At 44.9% G+C, this 20662-nt stretch overlaps 1 protein-coding gene across 2 annotated transcripts in view; it reads right to left on the bottom strand.

Moving 5' to 3' along the window:
- Positions 1-20662, bottom strand: part of ERCC4 (ERCC excision repair 4, endonuclease catalytic subunit) — a 75793-nt gene that overhangs the window by 15203 nt on the left and 39928 nt on the right. For both annotated transcript variants that reach the window (XM_040440434.1, XM_040440435.1), the window contains exons 7-10: positions 19775-19955; positions 18761-18880; positions 17125-17235; positions 3682-4255 (exon numbers count right to left, since the gene is read on the bottom strand). In XM_040440434.1, coding sequence (XP_040296368.1) covers positions 3682-4255; positions 17125-17235; positions 18761-18880; positions 19775-19955 — 986 coding nt within the window. The remainder of the gene's footprint in view (positions 1-3681; positions 4256-17124; positions 17236-18760; positions 18881-19774; positions 19956-20662) is intronic.

Genomic DNA, 20662 nt, shown 5'->3' with positions numbered 1-20662 from the left:
AGATCCGTTCAGGGCTCGCACAAGCGGTCCAAAACTGATCATTTTGCATTCTGAATGGAAAAGGATCCGTTCAGAATGCATCAGTTTGCCTCCGTTCCGTCTCCATTCCGCTTTGGAGACAGACACCAAAACGCTGCTTGCAGCGTTTTTGCATCCGTCTGATGAAACTGAGCCAATCTGGCACAATAGAAAACGGATCCGCCCTCCATTGACTTTCAATGGTGTTCAAGACGGATCCGTCTTGGCTAGGTTAAATATAATACAAATGGATCCGTTCAGAACGGATGCAGACGGTCGTATTATGTGAACGGATCCGTCCATGACGGAGCCGCACAAAACACGAGTGTGTATAAGTAGCCTTAATCTGGAGGAGAATGTGTCTGGAGGAGAATGTGACATTATCATCACTGTACTGACCCACATAATAAAGTGATGGTATTTTTACTACACAGCGAGCACCGTAAGTAAATTCCACAAAATAATGTAAAAAAAACTGTTTATCTTCCCCCTAAAATAAAATAATAAAAGTTATTTAATACACTATATATAGCCCAAAATAGTTCCCCAAAACCTACAACTAATCCCGCAAAATAAAATAAAATTATATATAAATAAATAAATAAATAAAAAAGTTATGACTGCTGGAACAAAGGGGGAATATATTATTGGTCCTTAAAGGGGTCCTCCATTTTCACCCAGGCAGCCCCCCTGACTTGAGCATCGGAGTAGTTCATGCTCCGATGCTCTCCTTTGCCCTGCGCTAAATCGTGCAGGTCAAAGGCATTTTTTGGAGATCCGGTGACATAACCGGGCTCTCCATGGGGCTGCCAGGAAGCCCGGTGACTACACTGATGGGCGGAATTTAGCGCTGCCCTAGCCAGTAAAACGGCTAGGGCAGCTCTAAAGCCCGCCCATCAGAGCCGGTGACGTCACCGAACACACTGCCGCCCGGCAGCGTGTTATGATTAACAAAAGAGCCCTTGCCCTGCGCGATGTAGCGCAGGGCAAGGGAGCCCATCGGAGCATGAGATGCTCCGATGCTAGCCTCAGGGGGGCTGCCTGGGTTAACATAAGGGTATGTCCGGGTTCAGCTCTGAACCTGGACAACCCCTTTAAGGCTAAAATTAATTATGTCACTATGGGGTGTGGTAATGTGAACAGGAAAGTATATGCTAAAGTCCTGGAAAGGGTGTATATCTCACCCAGGTTACTCAACTGGGTGAGGTAAGTAAGATCCAGAATGGTGCTGGCTTCAGCAAATATACAGTAGTTGCTGAAGCTATTTTCTTTAGTAGTTTATGGGCTGGATTTTATTGGACTGGTGAAGGTAAGCTTGGGTAGAGGGACATCCCCAGTCCACCCCATTCCAGGGCATGTTTTCCCCTAGCCTGAGGGATCTCCAGGTGTAGCCATCTGCGATCATTAAGGGGAAATAAATGAGCAGAATTTGTTTTAGGTTTTTGTTGCCGAAAGTGTAAAGGCTATTTACAGTCAGAGCCATAAATATTGGGACATCGACACAATTCTAACATTTTGGCTCTATACACCACCACGATGGATTTTAAATGAAACTAACAAGATGTGCTTTAACTGCAGACTGTCAGCTTTAATTTGAGGGCATTTACATCCAAATCAGGTGAACGGTGTAGGAATTACAACAGTTTGCATATGTGCCTCGAACTTGTTAAGGGACCAAAAGTAATGGGACAGAATAATAATCATAAATCAAGCTTTCACTTTTTAATACTTGGTTGCAAATCCTTTGCAGTCAATTACAGCCTGAAGTCTGGAACGCATAGACATCACCAGATACTGGGTTTCATCCCTGGTGATGCTCTGCCAGGCCTCTACTGCAACTGTCTTCAGTTCCTGCTTGTTCTTGGGGCATTTTCCCTTCAGTTTTGTCTTCAGCAAGCATGCTCAATCGGATTCAGGTCAGGTGATTGACTTGGCCATTACATAAGATTCCACTTCTTTCCCCTAAAAAACTCTTTGGTTGCTTTTGCAGTATGCTTTGGGTCATTGTCCATCTGCACTGTGAAGCGCCGTCCAATGAGTTCTGAAGCATTTGGCTGAATATGAGCAGATAATATTGCCCAAAACACTTCAGAATTCATCCTGCTGCTTTTGTCAGCAGTCACATCATCAATAAATACAAGAGAACCAGTTCCATTGGCAGCCATACATCCCACGCCATGACACTACCACCACCATGCTTCACTGATGAGGTGGTATGCTTAGGATCATGAGCAGTTCCTTTCCTTCTCCATACTCTTCTCTTCCCATCACTCTGGTACAAGTTGATCTTGGTCTCATCTGTCCATAGGATGTTGTTCCAGAACTGTGAAGGCTTTTTTAGATGTCGTTTGGCAAACTCTAATCTGGCCTTCCTGTTTTTGAGGCTCACTCAATGGTTTACATCTTGTGGTGAACCCTCTGTATTTACTCTGGTGAAGTCTTCTGTTGATTGTTGACTTTGACACAAATACACCTACCTCCTGGAGAGTGTTCTTGACCTGGCCAACTGTTGTGAAGGGTGTTTTCTTCACCAGGGAAAGAATTCTTCAGTCATCCACCACAGTTGTTTTCCGTGGTCTTCCGGGTATTTTGGTGTTGCTGAGCTCACTGGTGCGTTCCTTCTTTTTAAGAATGTTCCAAACAGTTGTTTTGGCCACGCCTAATGTTTTTGCTATCTCTCTGATGGTTTTTTTTTTTTTTTTCAGCCTAATGATGACTTGCTTCACTGATAGTGACAGCTCTTTGGATCTCATCTTAAGAGTTGACAGCAACAGATTCCAAATCCAAATAGCACACTTGAAATGAACTCTGGACCTTTTATCTGCTCATTGTAATTGGGATAATAAGGGAATAACACACACCCGGCCATGGAACAGCTGAGAAGCCAATTGTCCCATTACTTTTGGTCCCTTAACAAGTGGGAGGCACATATGCAAACTGTTGTAATTCCTACACCGTTCACCTGATTTGGATGTAAATACCCTCAAGTTAAAGCTGACAGTCTGCAGTTAATGCACATCTTGTTCGTTTCATTTCAAATCCATTGTGGTGGTGTACAGAGTCAAAAATGTTATAATTGTGTCGATGTCCCAATATTTATGGACCTGACTGTATTTCTGCTGTTTGTGCCACAATAAAGTGGAACCTGATTTGAACTTTATCCTGTTGTCTGCACCAGAATCTGTCACCGCCGACCTGCTTCAGAGAGCAATCCCTGACAGGGGTTAAAAATGCATTTGTGTCCCCTGAGTTGTGCGTCAACAAGATTTATTGCAGTCACACATTAAAAATCTACAATTAAAAAAGTGAAATTTTTTGGATGGTTTTTCCAATTTTAAGGGGACTGTTAGGAGGTTACATTGAAGCTCCACTTAAGTCCAAATTGTGAGACCTGTAATCCTCGTATACATCTGAATGGATGCCATCAGCATGAACTACAGTGTACATCAGCAAAAAGCAACTCCTGCTCTTGTCCCCATGCCTAACACAAGCCTTGAATGTTGGTCAATGAATGGTCTGCTGGACTAACAGGGTGTTACAAATTAGAGCAGTTTTGCATTTTCAGTTAGATAATACATAGCTTGTAGCTGAAGCTCTACTTCACAAGGAAGTACACCACTATAAATATTCACAACCCTTAATGACCTTAATTCTCATAAATACCTTAAAGTCTTTTGCATGCTTGCCCTGTATATCTCAAGCTGTCGCACAAAGCTGAGATCTGCATCATATAGGACAACGTATCTTGGATCCACTTCATGCAGTACCCTGGTAAGTGCATAGGGGTCAGTGCAGCCTTGCAAAGGATGGATGACAGTGAGGGGCTCCTTCAAGACACCGTAATAACAGTCTGAAGGCAAATTCAACTGCAGGTCTTCATAGTTCGGTTCTTCTACACCGCTCTCTATGCTCATACTTTCCTCTCTATCCTGATCTTTGACATCATCTTCCTCCGCTTTACCAATCATCTGTGTTAAAGTCAGTTCAGTCTTCTTTAAATTTCTTTTCTGATTACTTGTGCCTTCTTTTGTCGTCTTTGCACGAGCATTTTTCCCACTTGTACCTGAATCCTTCTTCTTGACAGTTTTTCGGTTCTTCAGCCACAGTTCAGCAGCTTTTTCATCTTTCCCAAAGGTTTTGTTGTACAGCCTCATCAACAGTGCTTCGGCCCCCACTGCAATATATTCTCTCAGCTGAGCACAGGTACGATCATCGCTGGCACAAATCAATACACGGCCTGACAAGAAAAGAAAATGAACAATATCGTAGTTATGCAAGATGACCAGATCCTACTTAAAATTTAACTGTAAGAAAAATATGAATGAGTTTATAACTTCGAAAGACTCAAAGCCTTTAAAGGGTTTTCCAGGATTTTACTATTAATTATTTATCCTTTGGATAGGTCATCTGATTGGAGAGTGTTTAACACCCGAGACCCCCGCTGCCTTCTCCTTACTCACCAAGCACAGGACCGTACATTGTATAGCGGCTGTGCTTGGTATCGCAGGTCAGCCCTATCCACTTAAATGGGACTGAGCTGCTCCTAGGCCGCGTGACCGATGAACGTGTCGTCACTCAGCCTAAGGAAAAGCAGAGAGAAGGCCATGGCGCTACTGCCTGCGCCTTTGCCTTATCGAACATCGGACCGGCTGGGGTCCCAGGTGTCGGACCCCCACCGATCAGATACTAATGACCTATCCTGAGGACAGTTCATCAGTATATAAATCTTAGAAAACCCCTTTAGGAGTTTTCCAGGAAATGGTATTGGTGACCTATCCACAGGATAGTTAATCAATATCACATCGGAGGGGGTTTGAGTGCCAGCACCCCCGCCAATCAGCTGTTTCCGGAAGCTGCGGCTGTCACCGGCGCTCTGGTGAGCCCGGCAGCCTCCTGGGCGCTTACCAAGCACAGCGTCATACATCATATAGTGGCTATGTTTGGTATTTGGTATGACCAATATACGGTGACGTCTCATGGCCTAGGAAGAGGCCGTGGGATTCGAGGAGCGCTCCACCTCTTATAACAGCTGATCGGTGGGGGTCCCGGGTGTTGGACCAACACCAATCTGATATCCTGAGAATAGGTCAGCAATATTAATTCTTGGATAACCCCTTTAACCTTTTTCTTTAACACATAGTTTAAATGACCAATAAAATAATTTTATAATAATGTTTCTGTAGTTTTTATACTATATTACACCTTGAAAATTCTTCTTTCTCCAGGTTGTCTGAGTGGGCAGTCTCGTCCTGGTGACGCTAGTGCTATGCACAGCATATTGAAACAAGTCTGCTCCTCCTCCCCTCTCACAGCATGAAGTGAGAGAGAGGCCGCAGCTGCATTCTCCTCTTCTAGGTCTTCTATTTACTGCATTACTCTAAATAGATATTTTGACCCATTTTGGTTAACATTTTTTTAAAAAATTTTCAATGTCACTATCTATATTAAAAATGTATATAATCTTGCAATTTTCACACAAGCCACTAGGCCTAAAATAGGTTAAAGGGTTTGTGCAGGGGTTTTATATTGATGATCCTCAGAATAGATCATTAATATCAGATCGAGGGGGGTATGACATCCGGCACCTGAAGATAGGTAATATAGTAATATAGTAAATAAGGCCGAAAAAAGACATTTGTCCATCCAGTTCGGCCTGTTATCCTGCAAGTTGATCCAGAGGAAGGCAAAAAAAAAACTGTGAGGTAGAAGCCAATTTTCCCCACTTTAGGGGAATAAAAAATTCCTTCCCGACTCCAATCAGGCAATCAGAATAACTCCCTGGATCAACGACCCCTCTCTAGTAGCCATAGCCTGTAATATTATTACGCTCCAGAAATACATCCAGGCCCCTCTTGAATTCCTTTATTGTACTCACCGTCACCACCTCCTCAGCCAGTTTGGTTGGGTGGGTGGGAATTTTTATATATATTTTTTTTCCGTTCAGTATATAAAAATGAAAAACTTGATTTGAATGCCTTGTACAATTGGCCACAACATGATGTAATGGCGGTCACTGTTGACCTTTATTATTGTATTGAGCATATTGTTCCCTTTTCATGTGCTTAATGAACAGATGGATTCTGTGACTATCTTTGTAACTGCTTTATTCTTTGTTACCAAGAAATTGTACAAGTATTCTTTGTTCTGTGGAACATCGTTAATAAAAACTATCTGATTTAAAAAAAAGATCTCCGCTCAGTTGTCTTTTTTCTAAAGTGAATAACCCTAATTTTGATAATCTTTCAGGGTACTGTAGTCCCCCCATTCCAGTTATTACTTTAGTTGCCCTCCACTGGACCCTCTTCAGCTCTGCTATGTCTGCCTTGTTTACAGGAGCCCAGAACTGTACACAGTACTACATGTGTGGTCTGACTAGCGATTTTGTAAAGTGGTAGGACTATGTTCTCATCACGGGCATCTATGCCCCTTCTGATGCAACCCATTATCTTATTGGCCTTGGCAGCAGCTGCCTGACACTGGTTTTTGCAGCTTAGTTTGCTGTTTATTAAAATTACTAGATCCTTTTCCATGTCAGTGTTACCGAGTGTTTTATCATTTAGTATGTACGGGTGACTTGCGTTATTCCTTCCCATGTGCATAACCTTACATTTGTCAGTGTTAAACCTCATATGCCACGTATCTGCCCAAGCCTCCAATCTATCCAGATCCCTCTGTAGTAGTATACTGTCCTCTTCAGTGTTAATTACTTTACACAGTTTAGTGTCATCTGCGAAAATTGATATTTTACTATGCAAGCCTTCTACAAGATCATTAATAAATATATTGAAGAGAATAGGGCCCAATACTGACCCCTGAGGTACGCCACTAGTGACAGTGACCCAATCTGAGTATGTACCGTTAATAACCACCCTCTGTTTTCTATCATTGAGCCAGTTACTTACCCACATACAGACGTTTTCTCCCAGTCCGAGCATTCTCATTTTATATACTAACCTTTTATGTGGTACAGTGTCAAATGCTTTGGAGAAGTCCAGATATACGAAATCCATTGATTTGCCGCTGTCAAGTCTAGAACTTACCTCCTCATAGAAACTGATTAAATTAGTTTGGCATGACCGATCCCTCGGTCATCAATATAAAACCCCTGTATAACACTTTTAAGACTTCCTGTCTTTTGGAAGCAGCTACATGAGCCATAGAAACAATGGACAGGAGCTAACCCCATTGACTTCTATTGGAGAGTATTCTAGGCATGCTCTGTGCCCTGTGCAAAGGTCAGGGTGTAATAAAAATAAGCTGTGATATCACCAATTGTGAATGGTGAGTACTGTGTTATCTACTGTATACAGGGGTGTTACTGTCATTGTAATTCTGCCTGTGGTGATAATGTGATGGCTACTGAAATGTTTCCTATACAGAACAGGAAATGATGACCTATTGTTAGACTATTCCTATTAACGCGTACTTGAGTTTTCAAAAGAAGTTTGCATAATGGCTGTGCTTCTTTGTACAATCAAGGAGCAGGTCATGTTTGGGCTTCTCTAATGTCTTTCAGCCATATTATTCCCTGTATCAGCTGCACAACTAGATGCATTTCAATCAAAAGCAGGGGGTGTATCGCTTCTGTGAAATTTGCTAGCACTGTACAGCTGTGACGTCCTTTTCTTTACTTCCCATTAAGTTGGCTTTCAGCTCTGGAGCTCTCAGAAGCAGTTCTTTTATCAGGCTCATGATTTCAGTTAGCTCTGACACGCCATTTCTGTGAGACGTCTTCTCAGTCTCTGTTACTATTGAATTACCTTGCCTGACAAAAGGCCGTGGACTGCAATTTAGATGCAAGTGAGACCCCTAGTGGCCATGGCTTTTTTTTAAGTGGATACAGACATATTTATTAAATCAAGTGATTAAGAAATGTGCTAGTTACACGATTTTATATTAAATAATATTTTTTTTTATATAGTGACATGGGAAAAAAAAAAAAAACAAAGTGATCGGTAACATGGTAACAATAGGTAATTCCTGATGACACATTCCCTTTAAGAACATTTGAAGCAAGCCTTCAGACAGGTAAGGGGAGAAGCTGCTGGAAGAGTTTTTAAAACATACATGTTTACTACTGATTTATAAAAAATAAAAAAAATAAAAAGGTGAAATTGGGAATTCATGCAGTGTGACATGTATGTCCAATACTTGTTTTGGACAGTGTTAACCAAAATTATTTCCTGCAGTGATTGTTACCACTACAATCACTGCGTGGAGGTGGCAACCACATAAAAGATATGAATATAGGCAGATTTTGCTATATTTTGTAATGTTAAAGTGGTTTTCCCAGACTTAAATATTGATGACCTGTCCTCTGGATAGGCCATCTGTATCTGATCGGTGGGGGTCTGACACTCGGGACCCCCGCTGATGAGCTGCTTGAGAAGGTACCGCAGTAGTGCTGCAGCCTTCTCTCAGCTTTCCCTAGGCCAAGTGTCAACACGTTCATCGGTCACATGGCCTACGAGCACTCAACCCCATTGAAGTGAATGGGGCTGAGCTGAGATACCAAGTACAGCCGCTACACAATGTACAGTGCTGTGCTTGGGGAGCTGAGAGAAGGCAGTGGCGCTCACAGGAGCAATGCCTTTTTGAACAGCTGATCGGCGGGTGTCCCGGGTGTTGAACCCCCACCGATCAGATACTGACAACCAATCCTGTCAATCGGCCTATTACACAAGCCAATGCACAGTGAATGGGGAAGAATGATCATTACCACAGTCATTCCTCTTTCATTTAGTTATATTGATTATTAGCAGCATATGTGCTGCCGATAATTGTACATTCATCCTGATATAATATGCAAATCAGCCAACAAATAATGGATTCCATGTTTATCGGCTGATCGGCGGCACGATTATAACGGCCAGATATCAGGAATGAGCGTTCCTATGAACACTTCAGTAGTAATTGTCCCGAATATTGTGCGGTGTATTATGGGCTTAAAGGGATTACCAGGTAAATATGGTTTTAAAAAGTTCCTGCAGCATAGCCCCTGAAACCGAAGAGTTATACTTACCTGCTCCCTGTCGCTCCGGTCCTCCACATTGCCCCCGCTGCTTCCATCTTCCAGCGCTGTTTACACCTGGCAGTGTATGGACATAGTCACATGCACGTCTCCAGCCAATAATTGGCTTCAGAGGTGATGTGGTCACAAGCAGCATGTCACTGCTGAAGCCAATCATTGACTGGAGCCACGTATTTGACCATGTCCATGCATTGTCAGGTGTAAACAGCGTAGAGACCAGAAGATGGGGCAGTGCGGAGGACCGGAGCATCGTGGAGCAGGTAAGTATGAATCTTCTATTTCAGGGGCTATGCTGCGGGAACATGTTGAAAAATAATTTTTACCAGAAAAACTAGGAAAAGTGGTGACATTTCCTTCCATTCTGTCTCCTATTCATAAAGCAATGCTTTCCTTTACTGTAGAGGACGGCACTCACTGGTTATTACCGCTTCCTGCCCCCCAGTTATAAGTGCCCTACAATACCAGTAAGCACTTTACCTTACTAGCGGGAAGAGCTGACCAGGCCTGAAGAGACCTTAATGAACCAAGACATGTTGGTTCAAACGGTTGTAACTTTTTTTATTTGCTGGACTACCAAAATAATTTTTGTGACAGACAGGGTTTTATAATTAATTTTTTTATTTTATTTTGGGGGAAACTGTACAAAATATTTTAGAAAAAACAAGATTTTTGTATAACTTACCAGTAAAATCTCTTTCTCGCTCTTTCCTTGGGGGACACAGAAGACCTTGGCTATAGCTCATCTCCCTAGGAGGCGTGACACTAAGTGAAGACTGTTAAGCCCCTCCTCCACAGCTATACCCTCAGCCTGGAGAGAGAGACTGCCAGTTGCGTGTCCAAGTAGTGAGAAAAGGCAAAGTCCAACAAGGAACCAACAAGCCAATTACCCAACGGGTAACAAAAAACTCGGAAACCGTGCAGAGAAAAACAATGAATGGGTGGGTGCTGTGTCCCCCAAGGAAAGAGCGAGAAAGAGATTTTACTGGTAAGTTATACAAAAATCTCGTTTTCTCGCCCAGTTTCCTTGGGGGACACAGAAGACCTTGGGACGTTCAAAAGCAGTCCAAAAGGGGGAGGGACCACAGCACCAAGGTGAAGCACCCGAAAGGCATCAATGAACCGCCGCCTGCAGACCCAGGCGGGCCAAGGCAGCATCTGCCAAAGCCAGAGTATGCACCCTGTAGAACTCGGTAAGGCGTGCAAGGAAGACCCGTGGCCGCCTTGCCCAAATGCATGGCCGAAGCCCAATGCCTCCGGCCCAGGAGGCACCGACCGCTCTGGTGAAATGAACGGTGACACCAAAGGCAGAATCCTGCCCTTGGTGCGGTAACCTCAGCAATAGTCAATCTGATAAAGCGGAGGAAAAACCACCCTGGAGTCCGTCAACCCTATGCACGGACCTCCTGGAAACCCAAGAGGCCGAACGTCGACAAGAGTCGGAGATCTCCAAGTAAAAACGGCAAGGCCCAAACAACGTCCAAATCGGTGAAGTGTTATAGCGAAAGGCAAACACCACCTTCAGAAGGAAGGAAGGAAGAAACGGGATGTAGAACAGCCCTGTCCTGGGAAAAGACAGAAGGCTCGGAACAAAAAGGGGCCATTCAGACACCCGTCAGAGGCACGACTGATATGGAAACACAACCGTACAGGACAGAAGGGGTAGAGAGAACTTCTGTAACGGCTCCAAGGACAAAGATTGGAGCGCCGAGAGCTCAGTATGTAGTCCCCAGGGCGGTACCGAAGGACAGTACAGAGGAACCAAAGAGCCACTCCGAGGAAGAAGGACTTGACAGGCCCAGAGGGCCGGGGAACGCTGGAAGAGGAAGAACAGCGCAGACACTTGACACCTCAAGTAAAGGAGTCCCAGTCCCAGGTCCAGGCTGGACTGGAAAAAAGACAGAACCATGGGGAGAGAAATTCAGAGTGGGGAATGCACAGCTTCCCACAGAACCCCAGACAAAAAAACCCTAAGTCTTACGACAGATCCTGGACCAAACACAGCCAGGAGCGGACAGTAGCAAACCCGCTGGAGTCGCCTGGCAAGCGGGCGAAAACCCAATGTGATCAGGCGCAGACCAGTAACACGGGCAGAAGGGTCGACAAAAAAACTGGTCCCGTCGGCCCTCGAGCAACGTTGTCCCGTATCCACCCGAGTGGGGGAGCAGAAGGACAGACGGAAAGGACCCAAAGGATCCGCCAGATGCCAGGACAAGACAAGGCTAAAGTCCATGCTGATGTAGCCACGTTGTACAGTCCCGGTGAGGGAGATCAAAGGACAATCTGGACCGAAAGGTAGTCCCCCCAAGTTACCGAGAAGGTAAGTCTACCGCAGGACCATTGTCTTAGAATGGACCACGCAATCTGCACTCAGCGGGAGGACAGAACACGGTAGACTCGGTAAATAGGCACACAGCTAATACAGCCAGTGTGAACAAGGGAGACAGTACCAGGCCAAAAGGAACACCGGAACCATCCACATGAACAACCATGCTCTCCCAGAAGGGAGGACAGTGAAAGAACAGCCTCTGAAGTCTGGCGGGGCAGAAGCCACATCAGAGTGATCTGTACCAAGCGGGAGCCAAACAGAGCCGGCGATAAGGTAGTCGAGACAGCCCCTGGCTGGCAGCGAATCCAGCGAGAGTGCGTACACCGCCCACGGAAGCGGGGTCATGCCTATGGATCCAGTGACAGTGCAAGTACCCTGCCATGTATGGGGTACATGCACATGGCCAGCAACGTACCTGCGAGAAAACATGTATGTATGCTGCCTGAGGGAAGGAGGCATACCCAAGGCCGGCAGCGAATCCAATGAGAGTGCAGCATACCGCCTATGAAACATAGCACATAACATAGTACATAAGTACATCATAGCACATCAGTGAGAGTGCAGCATTCCGCCTATGGAAGGGGGTCGTGCACATAGCCAGTACCGTATCCGGTGAGAGTGTAGTATTCCGCCTAAAAAGGTGGTCATGCACATGATCGGCAACAGATCCAGTGAGAGTGCTGCGTTCCGCCCATGGAAGGGGGTCACGCACATGGCCGGCAGCGAATCCAGTGAGTGCTGTGTTCCACCCATGGAAGGGGGTCATGCACATGGCCGGCAGCAAAATCCAGAGAGTGCAGCGTTCCGCCTATGGAAGGGGGTCGTGCACATGGCCAGCACCGTATCCGGTGAAGGTGCAGTATTCCGCCTAAGAAGGGGGTCATGCACAGCCGGCAGCCAGGGAGAGTGCAGTATCCCGCCTAGGAGGGGGGGGGGAATGCACATGGCAGGCACCATAACTGGAGAGATGATGAATGCTGCCTACGGAAGGGCCGCATGCACTTGGCCAGCGCCGTATCCTGGAAGAGGGCAAGAAAACCGCCTAAAAAGGGAAAATGCCCTAGCAGCGACACAGGCTGGGAGCGCAACACCATGCCGCCTGTGGAAAGAGGTCATGCAGACATGCAGCACTACTGATGAGGCTGCAGCGTCCTGCACAGTCCAATAGAAATTAGTTATCTATTATTCATTATTATTTATTTTATTATTATTATTATTTTTTTTTATTTATTTATTTTAAACACAGCCTCTCTGAGGCTAAAAGGGGGGCCACCATATAGGGGCACAGATCGTCTGAGAGACAGAAAAAAAGGGGGGCCAACCATACAGGCCCATTGGGAGCCGGCCTGTACCCAAAGGGTTAACAGGGATCCGGCCTGGAGGGCGGCGCTGCGATCCCCTGGGGGCGGAGGAACCCCCAGGCGGGAAGAATTCGCGCCTGGAGAAGTTCCCGCCCCCTCCACCAGATGCCGGAATTTTGCGGCCCAGCAGGCCGAAGCCTGGGACAAAATTTGCGGAGCCCCGCCGACCGGCACCGACGGTCGGGCGGGGCCTGCTGGGGCATAGTCAAGCCCAATGCCGGCCGCGGGAGCCCACCCCGCCGCCGGAAGAGACAGGGGCCCGGAATGGTGGCTTGCCGGCCGCGGGAGCCCACCCCGCCGGCCGGAATAGTCAGGGGCCCGGAATGGCGGCTCGCCGGCCGCGGGAGCCCACCCCGCCGCCGGAAGAGACAGGGGCCCGGAATGGTGGCTTGCCGGCCGCGGGAGCCCACCCCGCCGGCCGGAATAGTCAGGGGGCCCGGAATGGCGGCCTAGCAGGCCGTGGAGCCTGAAATTTTTGCGGCGCCCGGCCGCACCGGAATATTAATGCTGGCCGGAGGCGAGGCCTTACGCAACACTGCGGTAAGGAGATGGGGGGACCCAGAGACGGGGTGCCCGTGAGGAGAAGGCAGGCGACAGCAGCAACTATGTCGCAGCTTCTGCAGCTAGCTGTGGGGAGACAGCCACTAGCTAGTTCATATCCTATGAGGGCCAGGAAAAGGGGAGGGAGGCAGAGAGCAGATTGTCGCTCTGCGGCACCCCAGGGGCCAGCCAAGGTCCAGCAGGGGAAGGGTCCAGAGGCCCAGTATGGGGGTCAGGCACGCAGGAGACCAGGGGGGGGACGTAGGGCTGGAGAAGCCTCTCTCTTACCACAGCCGTCTTCACCCTCGGTCCATTCCAGCAGGGTCGCCCCTTCAGCTACTGGCACCGTAGTGGCAGGACGCTGGAAGAGGGACTTGGCGTGCGGGCGACCCTTGTGCTGGCGGGATGTAGGGGAGCGAGGCTGCCCTGATCCACCTTGCCTTCTGTGGGGGAGGCAGCAGTGCGGGTGACCGGCACTGGCGCAGCTCAACCCCGGGAGAACAGAGAGGTCTAGTGCGTCTCTGTTGTCCCTGATGATCTGGAACAAAAAGAAAAGAAAAAAGTAAAAATGTAAAATTTAAACAAGGAGAAAACAGCCCTGCAGAGCAGGGAGTGTCTTGCCTCCTTGGACACTAAGCAAAAACTGGCAGTCTCTCTCTCCAGGCTGAGGGTATAGCTGTGGAGGAGGGGCTTAACAGTCTTCACTTAGTGTCACGTCTCCTATGGAGATGAGCTATACCCAAGGTCTTCTGTGTCCCCCAAGGAAACTGGGCGAGAAATCATTTTTTAAAACTATAGTTCCTTATTCTTTAAATATGCAAGCTGACCACAAAATAAATTATTATAATTAGTTTGTAGTATTTTGTGTCGGTCGTTTAGTTATATAATATGTATTATTTCACGTGAATGGGACGATAATGGTGACAATTTTGGTTGGTGTAGGCGTTTTTCCTTTTATGCATTTTATTATTTTTTTAACTTAATTTTCATCATATTTCTGCTACATAATATGTACCCAAGAGGTCATAAAAAGACCCTGGGGAGAGGGGGGGGGGGGGGGGGGGGGGGTTGGACACTGACACTTTATTTTACACTTACCTTTTTATTTTTTACTTTATTTGTATTTTATTAATGTTTTATTTTATTTATTTTTGGTTTATTACTTTTTATTCATTTTAAATATAAATATATTTTTGTCACATGATATGTCCCCCAAGAGGCCATAAAAAGACTGTTGTGGAACAGTGAACACTTTTATTTTGCACTTTCCTTTTTTTCGTATTTTTATAATTTTCTATTTTTGTTAAATATATTTTTGCCACATACAGTATGTCCCCCAAGAGGACTTTTTTCTTTTATTTGTATTTTTGTATATTTTATTGTTTTTTATATATTTTTTTCACATAATTTGTCTCCAAGGTCACTGAAAGACATTTGGGAGACAATGAGACTTTCTTTTTTTGCACTATTTCCACTGTAACGGATACATCCAAAGGAGCTTTGTACAAGGCAGCGCTGATCAGGGTATAGTCAGCTCTGCACTTCTCTGCCCTCGGGACACCGGCGATCATGTGATATCCGGATCCGAACTGCATAGCGCTCATTGAGAGCTACGCCACCTATCTGAGGAGAAGGCAGACGTGCTGATAAACACTTCTGCCTTCTCCTCGGCTCCCCCATTGTCACTGACAGCCGGGTACCCGTCCTGCTCCTGCTAGACAGCAGGAGCTGTAATGCTGCGTCGTGTGGCGCTCCGGGCAGAAACACAGCTGATCGCACGATCAGCTATGTTTATGCCGAGCAGGACGGGGGCCGCAAACCTTGTCTCTTGGAGCCACGGCCCATGCACCAGGTTCTAAAGCAATGTAGACATATTTAAAAATTCCTGGAAAAAAAAAAGAAGAAGCAGGAATCAACATTAAATAATATGGTTGAAAAAAAAATAATAAACACACATCCATCAAGTTCCACCAAAGGATGGGTGGGGGGATATACAGTAGATTCTAGGAAAGTGGAGTGAGAACTTGACTTCTACACATTTAAATAAGCATTAAATGTTATTTAATTTTAAGAATTAATTTATTAAAAAGGAAATTCCGGTGAAATTCAGTGAATAAAATGAGATGTAAAATGGCCAAACACATATAAGCCTATACCCACCAAGAACTGAAGACAGCTCAGAGGCCTAGCACAAAACATAGATGGTGTTTTCACCATAATTACATAAAATCAGATTCAAAGTTTCAGTCTGTTTTAATGAAAATGAACTGGATTCCAGATATCTAAAGAAACAATGCAACAATCCTCATGAAAACATGCCAGAAGATGCCAGATATGTGATCTTGCACTTCACAGCGCGCTGTCGGGTTAATGCTAAAAATATAACTTCTCATTTAACAGTCTTGGAGCCAGATGTCAGAATGGAGAATTTACTTAAGGAGGTGCATGTGGTCCGCTGCCGACATCCTCCATTGTATGCATTTTTGCTAGGGATTGCCGTTAGCAGTGGATCACATGCGGAGGGATTGCCCCCCGGGTATAAACACGCTACAGTGTTTGGGGTTTTGAGCACTTCCTCCCATTTAGGCCACTTCATTCTGTGATTTTTCTTCTTCTACGCAAGTAGAAAATAAAGCTACGCTTTACTAGATCTGTTTTAGGACTTTCTAGAAAATGATATATATGAAACATAAAAGTTATAGATTCAGCTTGCAGGATTTGTACAATAAATAAATAAATCAGCTTAATGTAAGGTTATGCACACGGGAAGGAATAATGCAAGTCACCAGTAGATACTTAATGGTAAAACACTGGGTAACACTGACATGGAAAAGGACCTAGGAATTTTAGTGAACAACAAACTAAGCTGTAGAAACCAGTGTCAGGCAGCTGCTGCCAAGGCCAATAAGATAATGGGTTGCATCAAAAGGGGCATAGATGCCCGTGATAAGAACATAGTCCTACCACTTTACAAATCACCACACATGTCAGACCACACATGGAGCACTGTGAACAGTTCTGGGTTCCTGTGAAAAAGGCAGACATAGCAGAGCTGGAGAGGGTCCAGAGGAGGGCAACTAAAGTAATAACTGGAATGGAAGATCTAAAAGCTATGTATAAATATATCAGGGGTCAGTACAGAGATCTCTCCCATCATCTATTTATTCCCTGGAGGACAGGTTTGTACACAAACATAGAAAAGGATTCTTTACGGTAAGAGCAGTGAGACTATGGAACTCTCTGCCTGAGGAGGTGGTGATGGTGAGTACAATAAAGGAATTCAAGAGGGGCCTGGATGTATTTCTGGAGTGTAATAATATTACAGGCTATAGCTACTAGAGAGGGGTCGTTGATCCAGAGAGTTATTCTGATTGCCTTATTGGAGTCGGGAAGGAATTTTTTCCCCCTAAAGTGGAGAAAATTGGCTTCTACCTCAAAGGTTTTTTTTTTTGCCTTCCTCTGGATCAACTTGCAGGATAACAGGCTGAACTGGATGGACAGATGTCTTTTTTCAGCCTTATAAACTATGTTACTGTGTAACCCCTTAAAGACTGTGCCTATTTTCATTTTTACAAGAGGAGGGGAGGGGCTGTGGCCACTGCGCCACCAATGAAGATAACTCTCTCATCAATTCATATACAGGAGGCGGGAGCTGGCTGCAGGATCACAAAGCCGGCTCCCATCTCCTCTCATTGGTGGCAGCGGCAGCACAGGGGGAGGGAGACACTGCTCCCCTGTGCTGCTGAGGGAACACGGAGAGCGCCGACAGTAAGTATAATGTATACGAGCGGACCGGGCATTGGAGGGGGATCTTTTAGAATTTGGATAACCCCTTTAAACAATCTTACCTGGTCCACCGAGAGCATCACTGGTCTTGTTCTCCATTTCAATCTCTTTCAGAACCTCACTCAGAGCTTCCCACTTAGGATTGCTTTCTAGAACCAACTCTCTCTTCCCATCTGATGCAAAAATGTAAAACGGATTTTTTATTTTTATTTGTACTGAACGGAACTTATTATAAAGTCTATAAAGCTCAATAAATATGTAACATTAAAATAAGTAACGTAAATTATGTTTTGATATTTACGAAGGTTGTGTGAATTAATACATTTTTGCACTGTAAATTGTAATAGATAACTTACTGAAAAAACAAATCTCTACTAATCGATCTGCATTCATTACAACATAACTGAATGCACTAATAATCACTTGGCACATGGCATCTGCAGTGTACAATTGTATATGTGCCTGGAAAGCTCGTGGTGTACACATCAAAAGTATCCATAAGCCCCCATTCACCCAATGGGAACCAAAAGTGTATCCTTGAGGCCTCCATTGGGCCAGTATATGTTGGTCAACCGATTTTGTTTAGTTTTTTTTGCTGTACAGAATAACGTAAGTAGATTATACTATTCTTACAAAATGGCAAAAATTGAAAAATTAGAAGAATATCACAAGGCAGCTTTCATTTTTAAATAGCAGAATATGAAATAAAAGCTGTGATTGGTTGCTATGAGTAACAGTTTTTCTTTTAGTTTGGTAATCTCCCTTACGTGTTCCAGTTCTTCACCATTTTGAAGACATCTGTTTGCTGTCAGTGAATAAGCACACTGTTGTTTACAGAGGCTTATGTCCTATTTATTGCAGATCATGAATTTTGTACTCTTTTGGCAGCTTATATGTGTCCCTATTTAGGACTTGGTGATGATAGGTATGTGTGTTAGACGCATTGTCGGTCCTAACACAATGTTGTAATTGTATACAATGTTTTTAATTTTTGCTTTGTGTTTCTAAATAAATTATAGATTTTAATATCAAGATGTGCAGCCTTTGTATGCGGTTTTGCTTTTTCTCATTTTATATAGAGGCTGTAAACCGATACACATCTGGGCTTGCTCTCAGCTGAGAAGTGGATACAATTGTAATCCAGTCTAAGGCTACTTTCACACTAGCGGCAGGACGGATCCGACAGGCTGTTCACCCTGTCGGATCCGTCCTGCTGCTATTTCGCCGGCCTGCCGCTCCATCCCCATTGACTATAATGGAGATCGGGGCGGAGCTCCGGCGCAGCACGGCGAGAGGCCGCCAGACTAAAAGTACTGCATGTCCGACTTTTTAGTCCGGCGGCCTCAAAAGTCGGACATGCAGTACTTTTAGTCTGGCGGCCTCTCGCCGTGCTGGGCCGGAGCTCCGCCTTGATCCCCATTATAGTCAATGGGGACGGAGCGGCAGGCCGGCGATATAGCGGCAGGACGGATCCGACAGGGTGAACAGCCTGTCGGATCCGTCCTGCCGCTAGTGTGAAAGTACCCTAAGCAATGCTCTGAGCTAGACAACCTGGCCTCCAGACTGATACATTGTAACAAACCAGCAGAGAGGTTTGTGCAGCTGCTGCTGATGTGTTTAGCTCACAGAGTACTGTCTAGACTGGATACAATCATTCACTAGACGTTCACTTTTCTTTGAAGCGGAGGTTTCACTTACCCCGTTTCTCATTTGGTTCATCAGTTTTACATTTTTTGGTAGATTTAGATTCAGGAATACTATAGACCCGGCCTCGAGCATGAACAAACATAGACGTACTCGAGTCAAGAAACAGCCACCCTAAAAAGAAACATTTAAAGACGTTAAACAGCACATTTAAAGGGCTTTAACGCCATTACATATTCAGCCATAAAATAAAACCTTTTTCCTTATGACAAAAGCATTTTTATGTGTCTTCGAAATTATTTGGCAATGCAAAAGAATTTAGTTTTTTTAATCCTTTTTATTATTATTTTTTAATCATTGTTTTTATTGAATTTTAAAACATTTTTAAGACATATCTGTACTGTAAACCCAGGCCATTTAAAAGGGTTTTCCAAGACTTTAGAACTAATGACCTATCCTCTGGATAGGTGACCATTATCTGATCAGTGTGGGTCCGCAACGAGTCGGGACCCCCGCCGATCAGCTGTTTGAGAAGGCAACAGTGCACCGCGGCCTTAGCCCTGCTCACCAAGCAAACCAAATCAAAACAGCAGCTGCCCAGTTACCGGCAAATATAGATATTAATTATAGAAATTGGTGTTACTGGTTGGGGGGTGTTCCTACACAGTCACATACTGTCCATTCAGTGCTGACTGTGTCAAAAGTGTGAGGATACACCTCAACAGAAATGAGTGGAGGGCGTCAGCGCATGCACAGTGTGTCCTCCACCACTTTCAGGGCTCTGTTTAGGAGATAGGTGCTGGGACCCGCACCTATCAGACAATGGGGGCATATCCGTTGCTGTGCTTTCACCGCTAAAAGGCTGCTGCATTCTTATCTAAAGGCTACCATTGGGGCAGATCCCTACAACATAAAGGATCCCATACAATGTCAGCAAGCAGCGATTTTGAAAACCTTGAGGATTTAATTATATTACACATAAGGTATGCTTTCATTATACAGCTTTATGAGATTAAACCGTAATATCCCTTTAAGCTGCATAATGACTGACTAATTTAAGGAATGTACCTGAATTTTGCCCAAATGCTTTTTCACTGGCTCTCATTGACTCTAGCAGATTCAGGAACGTCACACAGTCATACTGAGACAGGTACTGTAAAAGAGTGCGGAGGATTTTTAAATCCTGAACCAAAGATTTCGTTTTGGCTCCAAGCTGATGCCACAAGGGGTCCAAGTAATGGCGTATAGTCTAGAACATAAAAACACACATTAATGCTTAATAATGGTGACCTCTTATATTACACACCCACCAGCAGACTGGTCCCAGTGATGCCCTGAACACATCTGGATGCTGCATATAACTAAAGAAAGTCATGAAAATAGGAAGCCAAAAGAATAAGGGGGGAAAAAAAAGTTTGTACTGCGTTTCAAAATTCCCGTAGACGTATAGCTAACATCTAGAGGTGACATTTAAAAAAAAACAAACATACAAAAGTCAGCAAAAACAATGTCTGACAACAGCCTTAATATGGGAATAGTCTATATTAAAGGCTGTAAAAATAGTTTTTCACCCTGACTTTTTGTTATACCATTATTATTGGTCACATTGGTTGCTTTGTATTTAAAGGGCATTTACATCTAATGCTGTAAGGGATTAAAAGAGGTTGTTTCACCTCACCAGTTCAGGGCTGCCACTCCTCACCAGCCCTAGACTTCCCGATATGTGGGGATGGGAAGGGGGGGGGGGGGGGCCTTAACTGAAATTTTGATTGATGGTACAGGCAAGGCTGAGGTGAGTCAGTACTGTGGCCAGTGATTGGCTAAGAGGGCAGTTCAAGCCAGTTCCTGTATGCCGAGCTTAGAACCAGAGCAGTGTCGTACAGCAACAACAGGGGATTAGTAATGATAATTTTTAACCCATTCCACCACTTAAAAAAAAACTAAGCAAATAAATAA

The sequence above is a fragment of the Bufo bufo genome, chromosome 7, assembly GCF_905171765.1.
Source record: "Bufo bufo chromosome 7, aBufBuf1.1, whole genome shotgun sequence".
Lineage (NCBI taxonomy): Eukaryota > Metazoa > Chordata > Amphibia > Anura > Bufonidae > Bufo > Bufo bufo.
The sequence above is the reverse complement of the archived record's forward strand: the minus strand, read 5'-3'. Positions and strand labels throughout refer to the sequence as shown.